The sequence below is a fragment of the Pithys albifrons genome, chromosome 11, assembly GCF_047495875.1.
Source record: "Pithys albifrons albifrons isolate INPA30051 chromosome 11, PitAlb_v1, whole genome shotgun sequence".
Taxonomy (NCBI): domain Eukaryota; kingdom Metazoa; phylum Chordata; class Aves; order Passeriformes; family Thamnophilidae; genus Pithys; species Pithys albifrons.
Window position 1 is genome coordinate 1,803,315 of NC_092468.1, and position 17,133 is coordinate 1,820,447.

General features: G+C 49.2%; 1 protein-coding gene across 1 annotated transcript in view; it reads left to right on the forward strand.

Annotated features, from left to right (window-relative positions):
• VPS8 (VPS8 subunit of CORVET complex) overlaps positions 1-17,133 on the forward strand; it is a 72,593-nt gene that overhangs the window by 17,040 nt on the left and 38,420 nt on the right. Inside the window, exons 9-27 of the mRNA XM_071566916.1 lie at positions 824-891; positions 1,510-1,663; positions 1,762-1,821; positions 2,581-2,688; positions 3,418-3,498; positions 4,510-4,680; positions 5,323-5,397; positions 5,875-5,910; positions 7,356-7,446; positions 8,516-8,562; positions 9,401-9,490; positions 9,806-9,852; positions 10,308-10,530; positions 11,357-11,446; positions 12,190-12,241; positions 12,531-12,573; positions 13,279-13,351; positions 15,230-15,349; positions 15,877-15,948. Of these exons, the coding sequence (XP_071423017.1) occupies positions 824-891; positions 1,510-1,663; positions 1,762-1,821; positions 2,581-2,688; positions 3,418-3,498; positions 4,510-4,680; positions 5,323-5,397; positions 5,875-5,910; positions 7,356-7,446; positions 8,516-8,562; positions 9,401-9,490; positions 9,806-9,852; positions 10,308-10,530; positions 11,357-11,446; positions 12,190-12,241; positions 12,531-12,573; positions 13,279-13,351; positions 15,230-15,349; positions 15,877-15,948 (1,701 nt within the window). The remainder of the gene's footprint in view (positions 1-823; positions 892-1,509; positions 1,664-1,761; positions 1,822-2,580; positions 2,689-3,417; positions 3,499-4,509; positions 4,681-5,322; positions 5,398-5,874; positions 5,911-7,355; positions 7,447-8,515; positions 8,563-9,400; positions 9,491-9,805; positions 9,853-10,307; positions 10,531-11,356; positions 11,447-12,189; positions 12,242-12,530; positions 12,574-13,278; positions 13,352-15,229; positions 15,350-15,876; positions 15,949-17,133) is intronic.

The following is a 17,133-nucleotide window of genomic DNA, read 5'->3' on the forward strand; positions in this document are numbered from 1 at the left end:
AAACTAAGTATTTTGAGAATTGACACAGTAGTGTTGGCTGTGAGTTGTACTGCAACAAACAACAGTTGTCTGTTGTAACTCCTCTCTCTGTTGCCAAAATGTATGAAGAATTAGTTGCTAGAACATGTTTCTCTATAACTTGCAGCATTTTGACCTGGATATATGAGTTGCCAAATTTAAACTTAAAAAGTGTCCGAGCTGCTTCTGTCAGCAGTTTTTGAAACAGCTGGTTGGAAACATTTGGCTTGAAAGAGAAATCATCTTTGGCCTCTTGTTCATCATTGTGTTATTGCCACGCACAGAAAGTCATACCTTTTTTTGTGCCTGGCTTTGTTTTATGTGGCCCCAGGAGCTTGTGTGCTGCTGGATTTTGGGTTGCAAAGACCTCCAGAGCTGTGACTGTGATCCCTTCATTATTTGGTGTCATTCATAGCTCTGGATGTTTGTGATGCGGGTCTGTCTGTCACTGCAGCCCATGCAGCAGCCCTGCCCCAGCCCAGGGGCTCAAGGCTGGGAGCTGCTCTGGTGGCAGCACAGATGTTTGTGTGCTGTAGGTCAGAGCTGCAGGGGAAAGCAGTGGGACTTTGGTAACAAAATTAGCAACAGGGCCTGTTGGGGGCTGAAGGTGAAACACAATCCTTGCTTTTCTTGCACATCATGAAAAAGCCAGTAATTGTCTCAGCTCTGGGTGTTAAAGGTGTCTTTCTGTAGGTGCAATGCTTGTACTTCTGTGTGCTGCCAATACTGCCATAGTGTATATTTTTATATCAATTCTGTAGTAGGTTATTCCTTAGGGCCACCTTTAATCTGCTCCTCTGCTCAGTTTACAGATGACCCCACGCTTGCCATTTGCAATGACAGCGGAGGCTCCGTGTTTGAACTGTCCTTTAAGTAAGACCATCACTCTTAACCCATAGAAAGTACAAGAAACCAATTCTGGCTCATAGTCTCTAAAATCTAAGCAGAAAAAAACCCATTGGACCCAGTAAAGCTGCTGTGTGACTGTTGAAAGTGTGCTGTGGGGCTGCAGTGCAGTTTCTCAGCTGAAGGAAGGTGCTGTCTGGCACAGCAGGAGGCGAGGAATGGCCTTGGTTATGAAGATGTCAGTGTATTGCCCAGGATCTTGGCGTTCCTCCTGAGCTCCTGGGAGCTCTCACAGAAGTGCTGCCTTTTGGTTTTCCCTGGCTGAGTCAGGAGAACTGCCCTGCAGTAACCACTCCTTTTTTCTTGGTCTCTTCAAGAGGGGGAACAAGGAGGAAAGACTGACAATGAAGGGAATCTGCCCATGTCTAGGAATGTCCCAAAAGTTGCTGTTAGTGTAAGATCTTAAGGAGTTCTTGTCTGTATCTGAGCAGCCTATGGGACTGCTTCCAGTTAAAAGTGACCCCTGGCACTGTGCAAAGGACTTTGTAAACTGAGTATTTATGAAGCATCACTCTTGGGATTTCATGAGATGGTTGGGCTGGTCTCTTGCTAACTGGCCCCTGAGCTGGTGTCTCCTCTCCCCAGGAGGGTCATGGGAGTGAGGACGTGTGAGTCTCGGTGTCTCTTCAGTGGCTCCAAGGGGGAGGTTTGCTGTATCGAGCCATTACACGCAAAGGTGGATCTGAGGGACCATCCTATCACCCAGTACTCCCTGCTGGCCATGGCCTCCCTCACAAAGGTAACTTGCTGCTTGCAGGGGCTTGGTGTGAGGAAGCACAAAGGAGAAGTTCTCTGCTCTGTACTCAGGTGTTGTGTTTTGCCTTGTTTTCCTTGAAGATCCTGGTTATTGGCCTGAAGCCATCTCTGAAGGTGTGGATGACCTTTCCCTACGGCCGTGTGAGTAATGAAGCCAAACAGTTTCTAGAGTGGAGGAGGCGAGATTAGAACCAGGTGTTTGGTGTCACTCCCTGGTCAGCACACTGCAAACTGCTTTGTGGAATTGCAGGGATGGCCTGTTGGTCTGTGTGGGCAGAGAGGGGGTGAGGAGGCTGCTTCCAGCTGCACCCTGTGGAGATGCTGGATTTCTCAAATAAGTAGGAAGATGCCCCTCTGCTCTTTGCCTTCCCTGCTGCAGCCTGGGTGCACCCACAGATGGAATGTTCATCTCATTGTGGCTACAATCACCTTGGACTGGGCCCAGTGTTTTACACACCAACCATGCAACAGACCCCTTAATTAAAGGGACAAATTGACTGGAAGTAGAGCACTGAGCAGGCTTCTAAACTGTTGCTTATTCACCTTCACTTGTTGCTGTGATAATCCTCTTGGAAAAGCAGCTGGGGGCAGGTTTGGGATGTGTTAGGCTGGGAGAATGGAGAAAGGCTGCAATCAATTGTGGTCCCTCTGCCCCTGTGAGACTGGGTGTGCTCTGAGCAGGTGGGACACTGGTGGTGTTGTGACTGGGTGTCCACTGAACGTGGGGCTGGACCACAGAGCACAAGCTGCTGCTCAGCTGCCAGCAGGCCAGGAAATGCTCTGCAGCCCCTGTGTGTGCCTGGCAAAGTCAGTGAGAAACAGCTGATGAGCCACCTGTGTCCTGCAGCTGAGGCTGTGCCTGCCTGCCTCAAACACTGGCTGTGCTTTATTGTCTGACAGATGGACCCCTCGAGTGTGCCCCTCCTGGCCTGGCACTTCGTGGCTGTGCAGGGCTCTGTGAACCCCATGCTGGCCTTCTGCAGAGGAGATGTCGTGCACTTTCTGCTGGTAAGCCTGGCCTGGTTTGTGCTGCTGCTCAGAGAGCCACGTGCCGTTGTTGTGTTCAGCTGACAGAGCCTCTGCCTCAGTGGCAGGCTGGTATCTGGGGGTGGCTGCAGCTTGCCCCCAGCTTGGGAAATCCAGCCTGGTGGTCACTGCTCTTCAGCAAGCAGTGGTGCCCTCCCCTGAGGGCCTGGAGGCACAAGATTCATCTGTTCCATAAGCACTGATGTGCAGCTGATTTCTGCTGGAGGGAGAGTGTGGATTGTTTTCAGGGAAGGCACTTGAATGTGAGATACCATTTTAGTATTTGCTTTAAAACTTGAGTCTGGAAAAAAATCATATAAACTACTAAGAAAAGAGCCTTCAAGTCCTGTTGGCACGTGACCTTAGGGCATGCTGCTCCTCCTGTTTAGATCTGCAGCAGTTACACATGCAGATAGGATTGTCTGAAGATGGTTTCATGCCTGCTTTCAGTATGACAGCAGTGCCTAATCTTCAGAAAATCTGGCATTTTGGCTTTGGAGTGTTAAGTTTGTTTCCCAACTCTGCCATCATCTTGGGCCTTAAGCTTTGCTCAAGCATCTGGATCTTCTCTCTTGGTGAAACTGGGCAGAAAGAGAAGGGTGTGTGCTGAGATGCCTGTCTGGGGGAGCTCCAGACTCCTGGAGTATTGAGCTGAGAGGCTGAACTGAAGGGAGTCTGAGCTGAGTCAGCTTTGTCTGCTTTCTCTTTTAGGTCAAGAGGGATGACAGTGGTGCAATACACGTCACTAAGCAGAGGCAGCTTCATCTGCACTATGATCTCATCAACTTTACTGTAAGTCTCAATCCTGTAGAAGGGTTAAATCTTTTTGCACTGGTTTTCTTGTAAATGTATCTCAACAGCCCTGAGTTGTGTGCTCTTGGCTGTGTTTATCCAGTGCTAAATAACTGAAAATGCCATTAAACTGTGGAAAACCAGCACAAGTGAAATAGCAAGTTGTAGCTACAGGATAGAAAGTCAGTAGCATGGAGACAACAGTACTGCCCTTTTTTGGGAAGGAGGGGTAGCTTTGTTGAGGAAAGGTTTTCCAGAGCCAGAGGGTATCTGGCAAGAAAGACTTTTATTCTGTATTCAAACTAAAAAAGGTGCAAACTTGTGTGTAATTGGCTCAGTAACATTCCAGTTATTCCATACATAAGTACAGCACCATAATTGTTTGATGCTTTCCTCAAAAAAAATTGCTCAACTCTAAACATTTACAAAATACACTAAGCAAAACAGGAAAGGCCAAAATACCACATCAGCAGGGACACCCACATCAGCTGGAATTTGTAGTTTGTTAAAAATATGTTTAGCTGTTTTAAAAAAATATTAAAAATTGTAAAAGTAGTAAAAAGCCCTTTGCAAGGTTTTGAACATAAAAGTAGAAGCTGCAGAATATGAGTGACAGGCTTTGAGTTAAACTCAGTTGCACTATATCTGTTTTTAATGGCTCTTGTTGCCATATTTACCTAAGGGGTCTGGAAAAGGTGGTGTGATGGTCTTGTTTTTGAGACCTTTGGATAGAAGGTGCACTGGAGCATAAAGAGTGCACCAGGAGGACAGGAGCTCTGGTGATTGCCATTTGCCTGCAGCTGTTGTCTGTGAGGATTCCATGTGGTTTTCCTCCAGGGGGAGCCCCCCTGTCTTGACCTTTGGAGTTAGGTGTGTGTGCAGTTGTGGAGGGGCTGTGTGGTAACAGAGGCCTCCCAGAACTCCCAGGGCTGGTGCTGGGGCTGTGGGCAGAGCTGGTTGGTTGGTCTGTGGCCGTGGGTGCGTTGCTGAATGTGGGCCTTGTTCCTGCAGTGGATAAACTCGCGCACGGCGGTGCTGCTGGACAGTGTGGAGAAGCTGCACGTCATAGACCGTCAGACACAGGAGGAGCTGGAGACCATAGAGATCCCCGAGGTGCAGCTGGTCTACAACAGCAGCCACTTCAAATCCCTGGCCACGGGGGGCAACGTCAGCGAGGCCCTGGTAGGCACCTGCTGGGGCAGCAGCTCTTGTGGGAGACACCCCAAGGGGAGCCTGGGGGGAAGAGGCATTTTGGAGCACCTCAGCAGCCACACGTGGTGGTGATGTGGGCAGCTAACACACAGTTGGGGTTCCTTTTGTGCACTGAGGGACTTGGGAGCTGCTCTTCACCTACCAGGCTCTGGAATGCTCTGCCCAGGACAAAAGCTGGTGTACTTTATTCTTTAGGACATTATTTGCTGTTCCCCAAAGACCGGAGCACTAGTTACTGACTGTCAAGCCTGTGTTGTAGCAGCTCTCACTTCAAGTCTTCTTCCTCTCTGTGTGCCCTACATGTTGCTCTTGAGGGAGATTTGAGAAGTGGCAGATGGCAAGGAAAGAGCCCCCATAACCTTTTTGGCACCTGAGCCCTACTGTGCCATGTTTTTGGGTAGGCAAAGCTCAGCAGCACTGTAAGCTGAGGTCCCAGCAAGAGGGGTGACAGCAGAGCTCTGACTTGCCACTGCCCAGCAATCTGTGGTGTTCTTTCCCCATCCTCATTTTAATTTCTGAGTTACAAAAGGTCTTTAAAGTGCATTTATGTTTCTTGTGAAACTTTACTAAAACAAAAGGCAGGTTAATTGCATGTGGTTTTCCTCCCTGTAGGCACTGGTTGGAGAGAAAGCTTGTTACCAGTCCATCAGCAGCTGTGGTGGCCAGATCTTTTACCTTGGAACTAAGGTAAATGGGGGCAGCTTTTAAATGAAAATACAGGGCATTCACTGTTGATGGTGGCTCTTTTTCCAGAGAAGGGCAGTTTTTCTGCTGTGGAAATGTGTATTGGGAATGGGTTCTTTGTTCACTTATGCTGTGGGATTAAAGAAATGTGCACGAGTTCAGTTTTAGCCAAGGTGAGGGCTAAGTAAGACCTTGTCACAGTTTCACAATGTCCTGATTTGTGCTATCTCAAGGTAGACTTAGCATTACTTTACTGACATCTCCTCTGTCCTGAGCATCAATATCTCTGTTATAAATGTTCAGGGGAATAAACACAAGGAAATAAGACAGCAGGGAAAACTGGGCCCCAGTTTACACTCCTTGAGGGTTTCTTTCCTTAGTTCCTCTGTACCAGCATGCTGTGGGGGATCTGGGGGGTACCACAGGCTGCATGAGCAACTTTTAGTAAATTACTATTTTAATTTCCTTTTTTTTTCCTAGTCTGTTCACGTCATGACATTGAGAAGCTGGAGAGAGGTATGTTGAGAGGGAAACTGAACCGTCTGGTAGGCTGGAATTGGTCAGGTACAGGTCAGGAGCCTGGGGGAGCATTTGTGAAGCATGTTCTGGGCACTGTGAGCAGGCCCCCTGATTGCCACACAGAGCCAGCACTGTGGAGACACTGATTTCCAGGGCACACTGAGGGACTCCTCTTGCAGGAACCTGCAGGCTGAATGGAGACCCTGCTCTCCCAAACAAGGCTCCATCCCTTGCCAAGGGTCAGCTCCTGGGAATGGCATAGACACAGTGCTGAGATGGCTGAGGGGGGAGTGTGTAGTGCAGACCTTCTGTCTGGCACAGGAGCATCATTTCTCTTACAGCTGAACCCTATTAATTACCACACTAAAGTTCTTAGTGATCTCTTTGTGTCTGTCTGTTCCTGTGCTGTACTTTTCACTTGAATTAAAGAGCTGTCTTCCTTTCTGGCTCACCACTTTGCAGTATGTTTGTTCACTGTATGTTCTCTCAGACCTTGTTTTGCAAGGCTAAGCAGAGCTCTTTCTCCTGTAAGATTCCCTTCCCATTCCTTTCTTTGTTCCTAGTCCCTGTTCTCCACACCTTGGAACATCAACAGGTTGGCTCTGCTGAGCTTTTAGTTACCAAGATCACTTCCCCCTGCTAGTTTTGTGTCCAGCCATTCACCACTGACTTTGGTTTAGTAAACTGCAATGACAAATCTTTCCTTGACCTGTGATTTCAGATACAGATTCTCCTAGAAATCAAAGTCAATCATGTGCTCTGAGCCAACCTCTGTCTAAATTACTGTATTGTGCTGTAGTTGTGCCTCTATCATAGGGGGCTTAATGCAGAGTTGTCATTGAGGATGTGGTGATTAGGGGGTGGAGAGTTAGTTCTTGCTGCAGGACAGAGTGCTGCTCTGAGACTCAGTGTCTCTTCTCTCAAACAACACTTTAACACTTTTCCCTGATGTGCCAAGGCTTGTCCTTGGGTGCTGATAATTCCTTAGGGCAGCAAGTGCTTGTGATCTGATTCACTCCTGCTGACTGGAGCTCAGGAGAAGGCAGAGGGTGGGATGAGCACACCTGTGTGCTGAAAGCTTGGCAGAGGAGTTTGTGGGATCCAAGGGATGGGGCAGGAATGAGGAATGGAAGATTTTTGTTCTTTGTGCTGCAGTCACTAGTGCTGTGGGTCTCTGACCATCAAATCTCTGACCTAAATTGTAACCCACAGGGCCTCGATGTGCTGGGGCCTGACATTCTGAGATTTTTGAGCTGTCTGGCAGAAAATGTGCATTTGGGAGCATCTCTGAGGTGCTGGCCTTCACTGCATGTGGGGAGGGCTGCTGAGGTGTCTGGTCCCCTTGCTGTCAGGGACTGACCCACTCCTGGAAGTGCTGATCTGAAATGGGAGGGGATCATCTCTTCTGTAGGACTGAGCTCCAATATCCCTGCTTATTTTAGAGAGTTGACCACCTTCTGAAACAGGAGTGCCTCACAGATGCCCTGGCTCTGGCTTGGTCCTTCTATGAAGGCAAAGCAAAGGCTGTGGTAGGTAAGTTTGGGTTGGTTTGTTTTTAATTGAAGCCTCTAGGGAAGGTTTTAAACCTGTGCATGTACAGAAATCCCCTTTTCAAGGGAAGGTAAAAAAGGGAAGAGAATTAAAGGAGAGAAAGTAGGATGTGCTGCTTTGGGCTTGGCAAAGGCAACACCTTTATAAAGAGTAGTTTGATTTTTTTGAGTCATAGTCCCTGTAACAGTTTGCTGATTTCAAATGAGCGTGACTTGGGCTGTGTTGTGACTCCAATCTGCTGCCACGTGAAGGAGATGGGTCCAGGTGTTGAATATCCAGCCTGCTAAAACATTCCTGAGGGTCGTGCATGAGCTGTGGGTAACTTCCAGTGGGATTTCCTGCCAGCTCTGCCCGGCAGGCACTTTCATTCAGGTCCCCTCTGACTACACAATGGGCTGAAAGAACTGCTGGTCTTGGCCCTGTGTTTCCTACAAAGGAGGATACTTTGTGAGCACTTAGCTCGTTATGGGAAATGTGTTAATTATGCCAGAAACTGCCACTTGAATGGTCTGATTTGTACTGGACATGTTGATTTTATAGCAAATAACTTTTGATGGTTCTGACAGATGAGAAGCAAGTTCTCAGGATAAGATCATGCTGTGAAATTGCTGATGTGTGAAGCTGTGCCATGTTTTAATGCACAGATATAACACAATTAAGCAGATAGTGACTCTCTGAATAATGAAAAACTGCTTTTTTGAGTTGGCATCTATGATATTTTCCCCTTTAAGTACACTTCATTCAGCTGCTTTGCATCAAGACCCCCTCGTGTACAGTCTTTGACAGCCCTCCATTAATTGTCCTCCCAGTGTTAAGGAGCACTCAGAGCTGCTCTGGCCACTCCTGTGCTGGAACAGTCTCTAAACTGGGAGGATCAGCCCTTTGGAAGAGGAGTGGGCTACAAGCAGAGCACCACACTGTGTGTTTAGTGCCCTGACCTCGCCATCTCGAGGGCAGCAGTGTTAGCACCTGGGCTGTGGAGGGTCTGTGTTTCTGTGGTGGCTCAGGTGGGACAAGCTTTGTTTTTCACCCCGTGCCTCGTTCCTTGCAGGCCTGACTGGGGACGCGAGCAAGAGGAAGGCAGTGATTGCAGACAGGGTGAGTCACGGGGCGCTCCCGGTGCTGCTGCCCGTGCCATGAGGCACCCCTGCTGTCCCCCAGGGCTGGCTCTGGCACATGTCCATGTGCCTCTCCTGCTAAGATTGTGAGCAGGAGTTCAGAAAACACTTGGAAATACCATTTAGGTAAAGGTGGGCAGAAAATCTGCAGCGTTAGCAACCCAAAAAGTGACATTATCCAGGCCTGGAGATCTCTGGTGCCCTCACAGTGATGAGAAACCTTCTGTGTAGGGAACTCCAGACTTTCCTGTCCTTTGGGTGGCATGTGTCCATCAGTATGGGACTTGCTGACTCTCAGGATGGAAACTTTGCTCCGTGTTTATGTGGGCATGGAATAAACTCTTCAACTGATCCAGTTCAGTTGTTACAGGAATCTTTTTTGGGGGTGGGTAAGTTTTTAAAATAAAAAATCATTGCAATAATAATTCAGTTGTGCTTGGTTCTTTTTTTGTGTATTTTATTTGCAGGTGAGTGAGTTTTTACGATTTTGTATTTAAGTTGCTGTTTAAGATACTGTAACTTAAGGTCTGGGTAAAAACATGGCCCAGGTGAGCCTTGTGCTTCAGGGTGTGTTCAGAGGGTTGGCTGTGCAGTTCCAGTCAGTGCAGGCCCTCAGTGTCCCACCGGGCACTGCTGTGCCACTGTCACACCATCACCTCTTGGCAGCCTTCCCTCTGCTCCCTCCTGCAGCACTTCATGCCCCAAATGGGGCAGCAGAGTTTACAGGGCTGCCACCCCCCAGGCCAGGTTGTTAAATGAGCTACCAAGCAGGGCCTTAGTGTAGGATCTGAATGAACTTATTGTTTATTGCAATGCAGATGGTTGAAATCCTTCTCCATTATGCTGATCGGACTTTGAAGAAATGTCCTGACCAAGGGAAAATCCAGGTTATGGAGCAGCACTTTCAGGTATGGTGCTCCAGAGGACACTTGTTGAAGTCTTTTGGGTTGTTTGATCAGACTCTGCTTTGCTCCAAACATGTCTATTTTTGAGAAATCTCTCTCCTGTTGTGTGCACCCCTGAAATCAGGGCTTGGGGGTGGCTGGGTGCCCCCTGTGCTCTGCAGAAGCGCCACTAGAGGTTTTTCCCACATGGAAAACCTGTAACTGTGGCAGCTTCTGGCCAGTTCAGAGCCCTCCCTGTCTGTGCTGGGCTCTGGTCGGGCTGCAGGTGTGCTGGGGGTTCTGTCAGTCCGTCCCTCAGGGTCTGTGTTCCTCCCGCAGGACGTGGTGCCTGTCATAGTCGATTACTGCCTCCTGCTCCAGCGCATGTAAGTCTGGTCTGGCCCCTGTCCCAGGGCAGGCACCGCCCTCCCTGTGCCCCCCCAGGGCTGCCCCCTGACATGATGTGGCATTTCACATCATATACCACAGCACAGTGTAGAGGAATGTAAAGAACTGGTTTTAAAGGAAACCCAGTGCTCAGAGTATCTCTGAAATTGTCAATGATGTGTTAAAGAAGAAAACTTCCTTCAAACCAAGAACCTGCCTTGATAGATTTTCCTGTCATCATCATCCCTTCCCCTCTAACAGCACTTTTTTTACTGTAACATCCATAGCTAATTTATCCTGTAACTTGCCCCAGTACGAGAACTGAACCGGGCATTCAGTTCCTGAGTCTGGGGAATATGGAGGAAATGGAGTTTAATTTGAAGCCCTCAGAAAATAGATAAGTAACGAGATTTTAATAAAATTACTTGATAACTAAACTCTTCTTTCCTCCCAGGGATCTATTATTTAACCAGATATACGATAAGATGAGTGAGAATTCTGTAGCCAAAGGCATCTTTCTGGAGTGCTTGGAGCCATATATCTTAAGTGATAAGCTGATGGGAATCACACCTCAGGTGATGAAAGACTTGCTGCTTCACTTCCAAGACAAGAACAGGTTGGAAAACTTGGAAGCCTGCATTGTGCATATGGACATCACCAGCCTAGACATACAGCAGGTGAGTGGTGGTGCTGCACAGGGTGTGGAGTTCCTTTGGAAAAATCAGCACCTGGTGCTTTTAAGCACAGCACCACATGTGGGAAACACAGACAAGACTTAGGCAGTCCAAACTGTTCATGCCTTTTGGTCACTAATTTCTAACAGAGCTCAGGCCTGTGCCCTGGGATCAGATTCACTGAAGTGGGAATTAATGTGGCTGTGTTTTGCTCCCCCAGTTTGTGTCCTGGTGTAGGTCAGTGCCTCAGCAGCTGAATGTGTTGGAAGATTCTAGTCCTTCAGGATTAGTCTGGCATCCCCACTCAATCTTTGCCTGACTTAACTTTGGCTGAGGTGGCACAAAAACCTGGTTGTTTGTCAGCTTGGTGTCTGCCAGCCTGCTCTGCTCAGGTACAAGAGCCTGCTTTGCTCTTGCACTGCACAGTTAGTGGGACAGGGAGGTGTTCCTGCTCAGTAGTCCTGTTTTCGAGGCATGGCCTTCACTTCCAGGGTGAAACTCCTTGGGAACTTCATGTTTTCATTCACTAACCCAACCAGCAGACAAACTAGTGCAATCAAGGGTTTTGAAAAACTGATGATCTATTTATTTATTTTTTACCCTCATATGAATATCAGAATCTCAGCAGTTCAGTCCCATGTTTGCTGTGTGAGCAGTAAGTTGTACACTCCCTGTGGGGATTCAGGGTCCTTGCAGACCTGGTTCTGTGAGTGGAAATTCTCACTTTGCCTTGAGTGGTGCTGTGGGTGATGGAATGGCAGACAGGGATGGGAATGGGAGGTGTGAGGGAGAGCAGCTGTGTGTCTGCACTGTGCTTTGTGGCCCACAGGTCGTTCTCCTGTGCTGGGAGAACCGTCTCTACGACGCCATGATCTACGTGTACAACAGTGGGATGAACGACTTCATCAGCCCCATGGAGGTGGGAGAGGGCTCGTGCTCTGGGGGCTCACTGGCTGTTCAGCTCTCACTCCTGAGTTCAGCAGCTCAGACCCAGGGGGTTCTCATTCTGTGTGTTCCGTGTTCTTGCCCTTCCATTTCAAGGGAGAAATCCTGTCTTTTACTGCTGGTGTTTTCTCAGTAGTGCTGAAAAGAGCTGAGGCCATTGGAATCTGAAAATCTTCAAGTGCCCAGTTTTTAGCAGCTTAACTTCCTTGGATTTTCCTCAGGAAAGAAAATCTTACCTGTTCATGATTTGACAAAGGAGTTCTGGAAACCGAGCACTAGTTGTAGGAGCACAAAAATATTTTTCTGCATTCTAGAACTAAGTGCTTAGAAATTTCCTCCTCCTACACACCCAGACCAAAGGCTCTGGTGACCCTGCTGGGTGGGCTGAAGGTTTGCACAGTCTCTGGAGGTTCAGGAGCAGGGTGTGGGGCCAGTGGGTTGTGCTGGTACCGGCGTGTCTGACCTGCTGAACATTTCTCTTAGCATGGCCTGTGCTTAGAGTTAGAGCTGATTGAGTAGAGGCCACTTTTTCAGGACATCAGCTGGGAAAAGCATCCTTTGCCATGTCTTGGAGTTCTCTGTGCCTTTTAATTAAAAGGCATGGTGATAAAGAGTTTCTGTGGGAAGACACCCCATTGATCTCTGCTTTCAAACCACACAGGTTCTTTGCTTTGAGCTTTTCCAGCTGCTTGAGCACTGCCTTTTTTCTTGTTACAGAAGCTGTTCAAAGTCATTGCTCCTCCACTGAATGCTGGGAAGTCTCTCACAGGTACAGAATTCTTTTCCTTTGAGGGTTTCTATGTTTTTATTTTTTATTTGATGCTTTGAATATCCCTAGTCACTTCCAAGAGATGCAAAAAGGGAATATATACCCAATATAAGGGTCTTGGAGAACAGAAGAGTGCTCTAGTACTGCTTACTGTGTGTAAAGCTGCTCAACTTTCTGTGTGTTGAACTGCATGTGTCAGATGGGATGTTTTGCCAACAGCTGGGAGAAGAATTGCATCTCTCTGTCTTGTCTTGTGAAGAAGAGGTGACAAATCACTTTTGTTTTGTAGATGAGCAGGTGGTCATGGGCAACAAGCTGCTGGTGTATATAAGGTAAGGCCCTTCAGGAAGTGTTGGGGTGCTGCCTGGGGGTGCCACCAGGTTTAAACTTGCTAAACTGTTGTGCTAGAGCTGCAGGATCTTACAGGGAGCTCCAGGTTCTGAGAGGGTGTGCAGGACAGCAGTGGGCACTCACTGCAGCTGGCCTGGGGCTCCTGTGCCTTCCTGGTGCTCGTGGCCTGAGGGGACAGGCAGGATGGGGGTGGAGATTTCGAGCCCAAGTTACTGTTGATGTGCCACTCCCGTGGTTTTGTCTTCAGGACTGGGTCCGAGGGAGGTTTGTGCTGAGTGTGTCCCAGTGCTCCTGGAGCAGGGACTGACTCCATGGCCTGAGCAGCTGTGCTTGGCCCCTGCTGCCCTGCCTTTTGGGAGAGCTGTGCACAACCTTGCTGCATTGCCTGTCGTTTGCAGGAGGTCATTCCTAAAATTCCAAAGAACTCTGTGAGAAATACAGAGTTTTCCCAGTGTTTTTCTGCCATGGAATGACACCTCAGATGCACATTCCTGCAGTGCATTGGCTCAGTGTGTGTTAACAGCAGTGAATGCACTGCAGGCAGTGCTTGCCTTTGTGATCTACAAAATAAATAGGTTTGCCTTGCTTTAAGAGCAGCCTGAAAACTAACTAAGAAAATAAACAGTTGTCCTCAATCTGTTTAATGTCAGGATATATTAAGATGCCTCTCCCCTCTTTTTCTGTAGCTGCTGCTTGGCAGGCCGTGCATATCCACTGGGAGATATTCCTGAAGATCTGGTACCTCTGGTGAAAAATCAGGTGAGAAACCTTTTGGAAGGCAGCTTTCCCGTGTGAGGTGTTCCCAAGAAGCTGCATATGTCTTATTTCTTGGGTTTTTGAGGGAAAGCTTGTCAGTCTAATAACTGCATCCTTGTGAAAGGCGTGTATACCACTGTAAATGCCAAATCAGTTTTTAAATAATGAAATCAAGCTGAACATTTAAACTTAATATTTTTCTTTCAACTTTTAATTTGGGTGTGGGAGCATAGAGTTCTTAGTGACTGGGGATTTTTACCTGATTCTTTACCACAAAGTTACCAGTAATTTGTAGCTGTCTCTTTTTTCTAAAATTGACTGTGATGTGTCAAATAGGGGAGGGTCTTCCCTGTTTTCAGACATGGCACTGACAGTGGGTAGAAATGTCCCTGCTAAGTAGCTCTTGGTTGTAGGTTTCTCTGAGGCTTTTGACTCCTTGGAGCCATCTCTGACAATTTCTTAAAACAGAAGGTGTTACTGATTGTTGCTTTGTGCTCGTAAAACTTTTCCCTGAGTTTCTGTCCAGTTTCACCACAAACACTTTTGGGGTTTCCAGCATTTCACTTCAGTTCCAGGGATTCAGTAAGAGGATGCACTTTCTGCTTTGCACTTTCTCTTTACAGAACAATGGCAGATGTTTTTTGGTTGTGGGACAGGTTTGTGTTTGGGAGGGGGGGGAGGTTTGTGTTTGGTTTGGTTTTTCCCGCCTGTTCCAGAGCTGGTAGCTCTGTGTGTGTGGTACCTCCAGGTTACTGCAAACCCTTCCCTCACAGGCTGTGCAAACTCCTCTGCCCTTTGCTGGCTCAGCTGTTTCACTGTCCCAAGGCTGTCAGTTGTCCCCTGCACACACCTGAGCTGGCTCAGGCTGAGGGCAAGGAGGGCCCAGGCAGGAGCAGCAGTTCTGGGGGGAGCCCCCAGCCCTGCTTTTTGTGCCCTCTGAGCACGTTCCTGGGAGCTGGGCTGCAGTAACACCCTTCTCTCTCGTGGGTTGGGCTTGTTCCTGAAGCATTCCCAGCTGGGTATCGAGGCCAAGGAAGCCACCAGGGAAGGTGTGGGTCTCCCAGTCAAGCTGCTAATCCCTGCTGGCTTCACTGCCACTGTGGTGACAGGGAAAATACTGGGGATAGGAGTAAATGAGGGAAGGTGGCATTTGCTGGAGATGGCTGGGGAGCACATGGCGTGTCAGGTGTCCGTGGGATCCCCGTGTGTATCCAACACTTGTTCCCAGTGCCAGCCTGGAGCAGTCTGCTCCCTCCTGCTGGCAGCCAGCTCTGTGTGAGGGCGTGCAGACACCTGGGGCTGTCACTGCCCTCTTGGTTCCCTGGGAGGGTCTGGACATCCCAGCAGTGGCTGAGGAAAGGGAATTTCCTTTATTTTGGAAGACATCCTCGAATTTCAGGAACTGCAAAGTCAGTGGAGGAGGCAGAGAACTGAATAGCACCTCAAAGTCAGTCTGTGCAGTGCTGAGAGCTTTGTGCCTCCCAGTGAGGAGGCAGAGGGACTGGCTCTTCCCAAGGGAGCTGCTGACAAGGAGAGGAGCTGTGCCCTGGATACGGGGGAGTTGCACAGCTTCTCAGGAAAGCTGCCAGGAAGGGGAGGAAGTTTTCTAATTTCACACACTTCCATCTGCAAGTATAAATAAGCCTTAATTTTTGTTTGATCTCAAATTTTGATTGATTTTAAATTGGTTGGTGAGTGTAAGGAGGGGGAATTTTTTTCCTGCTGACAAGCAGCAGCAAACATCACTCAAATGGGAACCCTTATGGAGTCCTGCAGGGGCTGTACCTTCAGTGCAGAGCAGGTAAGGACGCTGCCTTCCCGTGCACTTGTGCTGGCAGAGGTGTGAGACCCCCAGGGCGTGTCTGTGGGAACCTCTTTCAGGTGTTCGAGTTCCTCATCCGGCTGCACTCGGCCGAGGGCCCCGCGGAGGAGGAGGTGTATCCCTACGTGCGCACCCTGCTGCACTTCGACACGCGAGAGTTCCTCAACGTCCTGGCGCTGGTGAGACACCTCTGGCTGCGAGGGGAGGGGCAGCCCAGCCCCCCAGCACGGGGCTGAACGCCCGGGGGGGTCCTGCTGATGGGTTCGTGCCTCAGCTAGTCCAGAACAACTGCAGTGCATGTTGTGTAGGATGTTCTGTCACAGGGGATCATAATACTCCTTTATGTCCTTAAAAATATGCAGTGAAGGCCCTGCTAGCAGAGGCCATCCTTAAAGCACAGGTAAAGCAAGAATAATGGATTTGTAAAGAATGTTCTAGTACCCACCTCCTCCTGCACAGAGATTTGTTTTTCTTACTTTCCAAATTTCTTGAGTTTCCTCTGTTGATTCAGAGCTGTTATTTTACCTGAATATGTAAATACCATTTTGGTAGTTCTAAAAGAGCAAATTATATCTTGGAACCTGCTGCTTAGGGATATACAGAGAAAGGACTTCACAGCACTGTCAGCTCTGTGATGTGGCTGCTTTGTGTTTGCTGGTGTTCTGAGAGAATTCTGCTCAACGTGTCGGTGTTTTGCCTCCTGCAGACTTTTGAAGACTTTAAGAATGACAAGCAAGCTGTGGAATATCAACAGAGAATTGTGGACATTCTTCTGAAAGTGAGTGTGCCTGCAAATGAACCTCTGTGTTTGCAGCAGATGGCACAGCACTGTGCAGTACAGCCTGTAAGCTGGGCGAGGTGTTTCCAGTCCTGGCCTGGTGAGCACCCCTGGGAAGGTGGTGGGCAGGAGCATGGATTCACCTCCACCAAGGCTGGATATTTGGAAGTGATGGTTCATGCATGTTAAATATGGTGACAGAGAGGTCTCCTTTCCTGTGATCTCACCTGGCTTGTACTTTGTTGTCAAATTTCTCCTCTTTGCACTGTTAGGCTTTTTTTTAATTTGCTTCTCACTCAATCCGCTCCCTGATTCCTTCTGAGCAGGAAAAATGGTCCCAGGACTCCTGTGCTTGGCAGGGTGCCAGCGTTTCCTGCTAAATCCCTGCTCCCCATGTCTGTGAATGCTGTTTGGGATGGAGCACTCCCAGAATGACAGCCCTGTCTTTAGTAAACGGGAGAGAAGAGCAGTGCCAGAGTTACCAGCCTGGTGCTGCAGAAATCACTGTCGTGTGCAGCCCCTGTTCCTCCCAGAGGACGTTCCCAGGAAAAGCTCTCCCTGCCAAGTGCCTTTGCCTTCCCCTCAGAGCTGTCACCACCAATAACCAGTGACTGCACTTGGAGGCTGTTTATGTATAAACATACCACGAGCAGCATTCCCCTGTCACTGTCACAGCCAGGGTGTGCCGTGGGTGGCAGTGCCACCCTGGGTGGTGCCCTGGGGGGCTGTGACCCTGCCCTGCCCCAGCAGGATGGGGCTGGGGGGCTGTTCCCCCTGTGTCACCAGCCCTGCTCTGCCATGCCCCAGCGCTGCTGGGGGTGTGCTCAGTGCCACCAGCCCTGCTGTGCCATGTCCTGAGCTGCTGGGGGTGTGCTCTGTGCCACCAGCCCTGCTGTGCCATGTCCTGAGCTGCTGGGGGTGTGCTCTGTGCCCCCAGCCCTGCTGTGCCATGTCCTGAGCTGCTGGGGGTGTGCTCTGTGCCCCCAGCCCTGCTGTGCCATGTCCTGAGCTGCTGGGGGTGTGCTCTGTGCCCCCAGCCCTGCTGTGCCATGTCCTGAGCTGCTGGGGGTGTGCTCTGTGCCCCCAGCCCTGCTGTGCCATGTCCTGAGCTGCTGGGGGTGTGCTCTGTGCCCCCAGCCCTGCTGTGCCATGTCCTGAGCTGCTGGGGGTGTGCTCTGTGCCCCC